We start from the raw sequence: 10,200 nt of genomic DNA on the forward strand, positions 1-10,200 counted from the left end.
ACACCATTCGACGTCACTTCCTGTCTCCTCCTGTACCTTTTATTCTAGTCCCAGTTACTGTTATAAACTAATTGAAATCATCTGTATTGTGTCAGCCATTGGAGAATTCCTCAGGGAGGCACAAGGGTCGCAGCTCAGTGTAAAGAGGGCACTGATTAAAGCACGCGTATATTTAGCAGTGCCAATCAATCGTCCGTTACTCAGGGTAATAATATTATGATTGCCATATCGTGATTTCTCTCGGATTGAAAAATCGATTATTGTCAATGCAGAGGTACATACACTTGTGATAGTAATTGGACGCAATCCCATTTTGTTAATTGACATTTTCCACCTAAGTGCTCTTGTTATATGCCTGGCGACTTAGAAATCTTTGCATAACAAGCTCACACACGGTACGGGGAGTGGAAGCTTTGGTCGAAAATACAAGGATTCCTTTTGCACATCAAGGTAAGTGACTATATAGCCCAAATGTATTGAAATGTTGTATTTTAATTTTTATTTATTTACCTATGCATGTTTAAATTCACCTACTAATTTATTCATTTACCTATTAATAGAGTGTACGTGAAATGTATCTTGTTTTTTTTTTTGTATTTTTATTTTCAGTGTAGGTTGATTAAATCAAGACACACAACGTACGTAAATTATAGACTGATAACTGTATTTATCCTTTTAAGCCGGTGCCAACCAAGAAAAATAAAAAATCAAAGCAGTGCAATATGCAGAAAAAATGTAGTGTAATATTTACACTTCATTTCAAGGTGAAAAGTTTAAGGAACAAATGAAATTGATAACCGAGAGATCGAATAATGTCCCCCACCATTCATTTACTATTTGTGTAATCAATATACATTCACATACAGTGTTAACACAATCAAATGTTCTATTTATTCATGAGCTCTTTTGTTAACTTATTTTTGAATTTATGAATTTAATTAACTAATTAATTCAGTCAGTCACCGATGTAATCATTTACATGTATTTATTTATTCATTCACTGTTTTGGTTTTCTTATTTACATCAATTTAAATGAAGGAACTCGTTACCTATAGTTTATAAGGTTATCCAATCGCAAGTTTTTATTTAATTACAGAAATACACAAGAACCATGGCCAGTGTGCTAAAGATTTCCTTGGCACTGTTGCTTCCCTTGGTGGCACACGCCAACATCGAGTATGCAACAACTCACGAGATGGAAGAGTTTGCAAAGTTTACAGAGCCAGTGGATCTGGCCGGCTTTAACAACGACAGCTGCTCTGCGTCCGGCACTGAAGATAACGTCGTTTGTCAGGTAAGAGTTGAGACTCGCAATTGCAGCGCTATGTATAGCTTTTGACAATAGATTTCACATTATCATCTGCAAAAAAAGTTTTAGACCTGTCTAATTACATTAATTTATCGTATATATTGATTACTTCCACCGTTGGCAATTTAAATATTTCATTACTACCTATAAGCTTCTCCGTCAAAACAGCATTTTTTTTCTTGTGCAATTGTTAAGATATTGAAATCCTATCTTTTAATTAACTTTTTTTGTGGTTGGTTTTTATTCGCTCGATAGTAATTAGAGTAGTTTGTATGAATATCTGAATTAACTTAAAATAAGCATATATACCCAAGATCCTGACGTTAACAGGTTTTGAAAATTTTCTCTTTATACATATATATATTTCTTTCACCGTTGGCGACTTAAACATTTCGTTACCAGGTAAGCTTTTAAAAACAAAACAGCATGTTTTTCACTTGTGCTTTTGTTTAATATTGAATTCCGATATTTTTATCAGCTGCAGTTTTTGTCGTTTACCTTGTTTGTTTAATACGCTCGATAGTAATTTAGTAGTTTGTCTGAATATCAAATTAAACCAAAGAGAACCATGGATGCCTGATGGCATGGTGTCGACAGTTCAAAGAGGAAAATTGTATGATAAATCTATAGTTCACCTCGAGCTGTAAAGCTTCCTGAAACAAAAGAAAAAAGTTTGCAATTGGTGTTTATTGATCTACTAGCTGTTTCTACCTTTATTCTTTTAATTGATTATTGGGTATTATAAGGTTATTGAATCAATAATTCCATCTTTCTCCTTTTAATTGATTAATAGGTAAATTTAGATTATTGATCTTATGTTTCCACCGTTCTTCGTTTCACTGCTTATAAGGTATTCTTACATTGTTTGACGTGCCTTCATCCGGAGACGAAGGTAGAGAGATTTTATAGAATCGGCTGCCTATTAGCCCATTAGAACTGAAGCTACATGTAGTACTGATATCTAGAAAAGACACCAGAACAATTTTACTTTAATAGTATTTCAACTAATATTACATTTCACTTTCATCATGAAAGTCAGATTAATTATAGTCTTATAATGCATATCTTAATATTCGGTTTAGATTTACTCCATAAATTGTGGTCTTAATCTTTTATTCAGTTTTTTTCCACTAAGATCTAAATTATTTTTTACTTATAATGCAACGGTGCTGAAACACATACATGCATATAAATACAAGCAGCATAATGAGGGCTGTTCTGAGGCAACCAAGAGACAAGAGATAACTCGTCTTTTTAAAAAAGTAATTGAGCCGTCTGATATCATTGTTTGTTTTTTTAAACTTGAAATGCATCGTAGTCTATTTGCCCAACGTAGAATATTCGTAAGTGGAACTTTGAATCATTGTCGTTATTTCAACTCATCATCTACTTCACATCTAATAAATCTCACCTTTTTCACGTGAAGCTTTCTTCATATTCAGGGGAGTCATTCAGCAACATATACACTGCTAATCACCCCATGTTGGTCAAAATCTAAGGCCATCCGCCTCCCTCACCGACCTCGTTATCTCACTGTCTGTCTGTCCATCCGTCCGTCCGTCTGTCTGTGTGTCTGTCTGTTTGTCCGTGTGGCTTTAAACAGTTTTGGTGAATGTAACTAAAAGCTTACACATTTACACGTGGTCTTTTACTTAATTTTTTTGTATTCCCAGATGAATTCGACAAGCTTTGGTAACTGTCAACGTCAGTGTCACCGCAATGTCCACAGATGTCAAACAGCCAAGTACTCTGCCAACAGCAACAAATGTACAGTCTACCTGGACAATACCACACGTAGGTACCGATAGACTTATAAAAACAAGAGAAGCGATGATGAAGTGATAGATTTAAAAAAAAAGTGTCAGTCATCCAGCTGATGTAAAACCCCCTTTACACTGGACGGCGTCCTTTCTGCGTCCTTTGTGCGAACATGAAACTGGCCAGGACGCCGTTGGACGCTCAAAGAACGCACAGTGATCGCCAAGGTTGCACAAAGAACGTTCAAGCATCGCCGAGGACGCCATGGACGCAGCGAAGTTTTGAGCATGTTCAAAACAACCGTAGAGAGAACGCGATGGAGGATGGTCGCTCAATGGACGCAGAAAGGACGCAAAAGCATCGCCGTGGTCGCAGAGAGGACGCACAAGCATCGCCGCGGTCGTAGAAAGGAGGCACAAGCATCGCTTTGGTTGCAGAATGAAAACTCAAAGATCGTCCAGTGTTCGGCACGTAGAACATTATTTTTTTCACTCTCAAACGGGGCCGTGCTGAGGTATTTTTCACCAGACAGGAATTCTAAGGGCAACAGTTGTCTTATATCAGCCTCCGATTGTTTTTCCCCTAAAATTCAAGAAACGATCAATTTTTTTGAGGTTATTATAAAACGAATATTTTGCCTTTTTTACACGATGCATTAATTGTCAGAACTTTTTGCAGAACGCGTCATTTGAAAACGGATTCAAATATTCTATGTTGTGTCAGTCACACTTTCTCGTTTCGGCGCCTGTCCATCCTTCTTATAAGGATAACAATGAGCATCTGGCTGATTATCAGTCCATGCAGATCTTGCATCACTATAGTTTAAAGCGTTTATTACCATTTATTTGTTTTGTGTGCTGGAAATGTGCTTAATTGGAAGGCCTGGTTAGAACCGATGAAAAAATATGAGTTAGAATATATAGAGATGAACGCCCAAACAACGCTCATCGGTCAAGCAGGATGCAGAATGATCGTAAAATAGACGCCACTGATCGCCGATGAAGGTACAGAGAGCGCAGCAAGAATGGTCAAAGGTCGCTCAAACATCGCAATGGACGCCTTGGTTTGCACAGGGGACGTACAGTGGAGGCAGGCAGGTTGCTCGCAGTTTTACAGGTAAAATCAAGATTCGGTCGTTCAAAGGACGCACAAGGGACGCAGACGCCTTTACACCGAGACACGATTTAATTTCTTTGGCGACCGTTGAGCGTCCTGACCACATTTTTGAACGCAGAAGGGACGCAGAAAGGACGCCGTCCAGTGTAAAGGGGCCCTAAATAAATATATTGCATCTTCTTACAGTGCATAAGTGAATTTGCAAATACATGTAGTTTGAATTAAAAAAAGTGCTAAAAAGCAGTGGAGACAAAATACATGTATATCGAATAAATTTCTGTTATGTAAATCTTTGCGGTCAAGTCCGCTGGTCAGTCTGACCTACTGTCGGAGAGTAACCGCCTCGGTTATTATAGGATGCCTAATTAACTGACCCCACTGACCAAGTTATGACTTTGGCGATCTCAAGAACTCCCTCTTTAGTCAGAATTGATCTCCACACCTTTGTTGTTTGTTTTCACTTCCACTTGGCTATACCTGAAATAATCGCATTACGACACATTTATAAGTTTGTGTAGATATCTTCCAAATGTATGATATGTATGATTACGAAATCATATATTATTATTATTATTATATCTTAGGAGGCTGCGATAACTTGGGGGTCACCAATCTAAGGCAGTACACTCGCAGATATGGAGATGGCAGATCAAGCGGGGAAAGCTGGGTGAGTGAAAGCGGTGTTCAATCAGATACATGTACAGACAACAGATGAATACCGATTTTCGATGTGAATTTGACCCCCGCCTCCCCCTCCCCCCCAACAATATAGTAGTAAGGCACACATAGAGAGTAAAGATCAATGCCCATTACTAATTGATCGGTCAATCGATGATCACTGCAATCTAACTGATTATACGTCAGCTATTTTCGACCTTACGACATTGATTTACCAAAATCCGTCCATTAATTTTCGAGTTAGCTTAGTAACTAATAAACCAACAAAGTCAAAAAAACTTTGTCAGGTCATTTTATGCCACTCACTAGCGCGCACGTGTGCTGAACAAAAAGCTCAGAATGAGTTTTTCTTTTCACTCGAAATAAAAATAAAAGATAAACCAAGGTTGTGTGAGTGAACACACAAACACACACGCGCGAGCGCGCACGCACACGTACGTATATCTATCTAAAAAGCCCATGGTCCTCCAATCTAAATTCGTTGCCAACGAAGTCATTAAAAGCTTCCGTACGTGCTTTTTAAATAACACGTTTTCTTTACAAATCAAAAGATTCATAATTTTGATTATAAATGATAAAATTGATAAAATACGTTACAATGGATATCAATCGCTAGCTAAGTTTTATAGGTAGGCTATAGGTATATACCGCCTCAATTTCTTCCTCTTTGTCTTTCAGGGGGTCACATACACAAAGCTATACGACTTTACCGGACTCCGTGTGCGATTTGCAGGCAACTTGCGGGTTAGTTCGGGCGTTAACAATCATGCAGCCCGATTTTACGTTAAGTTCAACGGGCAAGAATGCTCAAACCCGGCTACCATTGAATACGTTGGCAAAAACGACGGCAACCGCAGGGATGAACTGAAACATGATGAATGTAAGTACAATTGCTCTATTAGTACAGCAAATTGTTGGTTCCTTCATTACACACACAGAAACGGGAAAAAAACGTTACTGTATAGAGTAGCTGTCACTACTGGCTTTTGTATTAAAAGCTGAAATGTGTGAAGAATAACATAAAATATGCCATGCCTAAATAAATAGATGAGTAAATGAGTAACTAAATACATGAAAAAACAGATATGTAATTGAAATGAGATAAACCATTGTCACCATCGGAAAAGATATGAACATTCACTGCATGATTATCAACCATTCTAGTTGAAGGGATCTGCGAGGGTTTGGCGGCCGGAAGTATAAACATTGGAATATACACAGGAAACGTACCGGGTTATAGTGTTAGCGGTGCGCACATTGGTTGGGACACAGCCAATAGGATTTTAGTGGAGGAGGTCGACACAAGACCCGTCCAAGGTAATTTTAATCTTATTAATTCTTAGGATTTTATCTCGCCCTCTTTTTGTAAGGTCTTTTGGGATACTTCATCTGGCATAATTATTAAACATGCGTGTATGGCTATGTTAATGCAAGTACACCATTTCCCAAACCTACCGAGACATGTATGTCCTACTATAAGCAAAACAGAAACAATTTTTCTGATAACAATGAACTTAATGTAGCACATTGTTTACTGGGTAGAGCTTAAATTTAGATTTCTGTTAAGTTAGAAGTGATATATTTCTGTAAAAGAGGTTTGCGTAATCATTTTAGCTCCCTGCGCACTTCTAAGTCTGTACAACGTCAAACAATACGTGTTCCCGAGTTTCACGCATGAGCAGGATAATGGCGTTATTCCTGGATTGGTAAGTGCCCCCCTCTCTCTCTCTCTCTCTTACATACACACATTTCCATTACCCATTTTCAAGGCATCAACAAACACACCCTTCAGAGCATACAAAAATTAAGAATATTCGTCGTTTTTTATGATACCCACAGACAGACGCGCGCTCATGTACATCACTACAAAGGCACCAGCAAAGACACGCTCAAAAACATACGACTCGACAAAATTATTTTTTTTAGTACACGTGTACTCAAAGACACGTTTGGAGTCAATCTCACATCTTCTTCATTCTACGCTGTCGCCATTGGCTGTGAACTACAAATTAACATTACCAAACTGTTACATCTATTTCAACAAATATTAAAATCAATTTAACTTTTCTAGGATGTTTCCTACGAGAAAGTCGCCTCAGACAGCGCACTCCGGGTAAAGTGGTTTGGGGTACTGAGAGGCTATCAGGGAAATTATTGCCGCCGGTGGTTCTTTACTTTCAATGGAGTGGAGTGCACCTCTCCCTTCCCACTCGATGGTGCAGTGGGGTTCCTGCACGGTAACGACGCGTCCCCACAGTATATGTTTCGAACAAGTAAGTTTAAATGGGCAAGCTCTGTAATGCCTGAAACTAAAATAGTCGCTGCCTATAAGGGCGATAACATGAACGATAATTGATATTATAAGATGAAAATTAATAAAATAATAACATGTATTCCGATTTTCAAAAAAAAAAAAAAAAAAAAATTAAGTTCGTTTTGTGAGACCGGTCCCTTTGACTCCACTATATTTCAATATATAAATATTTTTAAAAAATGTGTATTTCAGTTGAAGGTATATGCGAGGGTTTGGGGAAAGGACCGTACACTATTCAGTTCAATGTTGGAGCCTGTCCTACCAGCTCCTTCTCACACCATAATGCGTACACTGGGTTTTCTAACACTGTTTCCCGCATCATAGTGGAAGAAGTCCGATTAGGAAGAGGGGAAAATCAAGGTTTGTAAATGTATTACAGTTGTTAATACTTGTATTTGTATAATAACATTGCAGACGATCTATCCAATGATATAAATGTTCTTAAGGTAGGACTGCAAGTTGGAGATTTTAGCTTTTAAGATTATTTCTTTTATTTGAACTCACATAATTGAAAACATCCAACTTTTTGGTTGCTTTAATTTTTTTAAAACTTATTTTGTTATGATAGATATATAATTTTAATTGCTTTCAATAATACAGCAATGATATATCGCTTGAATATGCGTCATACTCCCGCTGGTTTCAGGGCTTGATAATTTTCCAATGGTATATTTTATTTGTTACATCTGATTTTTTCACAACAGTAATTATGCAGCTTGTCAAAAATAGTATTATCATATATAAAAAAGACGCATGACAATCACAATGTTTCCGTATATTACAGTGATACTGAACGAAGGGTATAAGCTGACCAACTCTGTGTTTAACGTACATCATTGGAACTGGTATGCCGTGGACAGCACCGACAACAACGCAGAAATTAAGGTGCGTTTCTGTTTGTTTATTTTTGCTTCGCATCTCAATGGAATTCGTGTACTTCGAAGCATGTTGTTTATTTAAGAAGTTTATAGTTTTCATCTCATAGGCATGGTATATATATAAATATAGAGCTTTTTTTCCTTTTAAAGTTAAACCCTCATTTTGTATTCGGTTATTGTCGGGTTTATACATACAGTATATGCGTCATATTTGTCTGTATGTGCAGCATTCTATGATTTGTTTTAGAATTATTTTTTGTTTCTCGTTTCTCGGAGAAGACTACACAGCTGTGGGATCGAAACCAGCGGTATCTGAAGTGAAAATAATAAAATCCTTTGAAATTTTTTCAGAGGTTCAACTACATCAAGATGAGTAGCAGTACCATCCTTCGCGTAACCTTTAACGGCGTGATTCGACCTGCAACGTGAGTAATAAGTATACACGTGCATTTTGAAATAAATTCAAATCCAGTGTCTGAGTGGGGGTGGGGGTGGGACAATAGCTCCTATATCAGATATTTTTAAAAGAATAAATATTTGAAATATGCATGTGGTATTTTAGCCTTTACCCTTTTTCCAGTCCAGTAGATTTTAGTCTTCACTCAGCGTCAAAATTAGTACCATACCACATTTGGAGCAGATTACATTCCTGCACAAGACAAGAAATGAGAATTGAACTTTCTGGGGTCTTAGAGTCAATAGAATCCATACTCCCTCATCCTCCAAAATCTGTCTGTAGCGTTTTTCCAACTATAAGCTAAACCCTAATTTGGGGGGAAATGCCTGTAGCCAGCACCCAAGGCATTTTTCCCAACATGCTGATACATATTATTATTCATTATTATTATTCATTATTCTCGTCTGTGTATCATTTCATTAGTAATATCAGAAGAACATGCATTTATCGCAGAATGTGGTTCTAGGCTCTTTGACACATGTATAAAGAAAGGAGGAGCTGATTTTTAAAAACCCAATCCGCCAACCATCTCCCAGTTTTTGAAGTATTTACAAAAAGACTTAAAAGTGAGTGCATGCAAGCACCTGTTGTCCTCAGCTTGTGTCTCCTCTCCTCCTTTGGAAGGATGTGGGTAATCATGCATTCACCATTTTGTCCTATCAATATGGTCCATAATCGTACGATTGTGACCCATCTCTGGTATTCATTATAAATGGCAGCAGAATTAATGGCGATATGTTAAGTCAAAATATTAATTTACGTTTTACTTTCGTTTTTTTTTTCGTTTACCAGTAATTTACGTTTTTTTTTCTGTAGGTCTCGCGGGCACTGTGCACGGTGGTTCTTCAAGTTTAACAATAACTTGTGCTCCAACCCTGCCACAATTGAAGGAGAGTGGTACGAAAACAGCAGCGATTATGCTGAATTGGACAAAAGGGTCCCGACATCAGGTAAATGACGGCATGTAGAAAATGTGGTAAATGGACTTGCGCAAAACAAGCACCGGAAGTTTAAAAAGAACTTGGGCTCCAACCATCTTCCGTGGGTTATCGTACTTATTTATTTATTTACAAGTAGTTATTTTTGGTGTTTTTGTATATGGTATGTTGTATGCCTAAATGTCTGTGCAATCCACATTTACGTACAAGTCCAAAAATGGAAAACTTTATACTATATCACTATTAGATTTCATGAATGTTTTATTTCTTACAGTAAGCGGAATGTGCAAGGGCCTGAACGCAGGAAGCGTGTTGGTCACATTCAACATTGGTCAGTGTAATTCTGGCCACGGGCTTCACAGCACCTATACCGGCTGGATGACCAGGATGACCATCATAGTGGAGGAAGTTCACGCCGAAGCTTAAATATCTTAGGATTTGCTGAACACTTACTGACCAACATTTTGAGTCCTTATGCCTATACTCCTAGTACACGTTTAACCACATGATATAAGCTAATTAAATGACCACCATTAAGGGTCTGGATGTTCTCCTTTTTATTGCATGTGTATAGCGTGCGCTGGCGTTAATAGTATATGTGACAGATGTGTAATGATAATGCCTTAAACTACTAAGACTTATATGTCGTGCATATTTGTCTTGAAATGTTAGCGTACATTTTGCTGTAAATACTGTGCCGCAGGGAGCGTCAGATGGCGACTTTCAAAATTAAAGCCTAGATTACATTTGCC

General features: G+C 37.7%; 1 protein-coding gene across 2 annotated transcripts; it reads left to right on the forward strand.

The window, feature by feature from the left end:
• Positions 1-177: 177 nt before the first annotated feature.
• On the forward strand, positions 178-9,926 carry LOC106165774 (uncharacterized). 2 transcript variants are annotated; one of them, XM_087017724.1, is made up of 13 exons: positions 178-450; positions 1,108-1,294; positions 2,983-3,103; positions 4,768-4,850; positions 5,540-5,741; positions 6,026-6,178; positions 6,476-6,567; positions 6,933-7,134; positions 7,368-7,535; positions 7,960-8,060; positions 8,405-8,478; positions 9,327-9,460; positions 9,723-9,926. In XM_087017724.1, exons 2-13 carry the CDS (start codon positions 1,112-1,114, stop codon positions 9,872-9,874), a joined length of 1,665 nt encoding a protein of 554 aa, XP_086873850.1. In that variant the 5' UTR covers positions 178-450; positions 1,108-1,111; the 3' UTR covers positions 9,875-9,926. The 2 variants fall into 2 exon arrangements, with proteins under 2 accessions (XP_086873850.1, XP_013399589.2); XM_013544135.3 differs by having other exon boundaries at positions 180-450; positions 1,097-1,294.
• Positions 9,927-10,200: the final 274 nt, after the last annotated feature.

This window comes from Lingula anatina, chromosome 7, assembly GCF_051362555.1.
Source record: "Lingula anatina isolate TDL-2025a chromosome 7, LinAna3.0, whole genome shotgun sequence".
In the NCBI taxonomy this organism is placed as follows: Eukaryota; Metazoa; Brachiopoda; class Lingulata; order Lingulida; family Lingulidae; genus Lingula; species Lingula anatina.

What these genes read in the sequence shown, in the direction of transcription:
- LOC106165774 (XM_087017724.1), top strand. Translation starts at nt 1,112, where the DNA reads ATGGCCAGTGTGCTAAAGATTTCCTTGGCACTGTTGCTTCCCTTGGTG. An exon ending in TGAACTGAAACATGATGAAT is followed by an intron (nt 5,742 to 6,025) that starts GTAAGTACAATT and finishes CAACCATTCTAG; the next exon opens with TTGAAGGGATCTGCGAGGGT. An exon ending in ATGGCGTTATTCCTGGATTG is followed by an intron (nt 6,568 to 6,932) that starts GTAAGTGCCCCC and finishes TAACTTTTCTAG; the next exon opens with GATGTTTCCTACGAGAAAGT.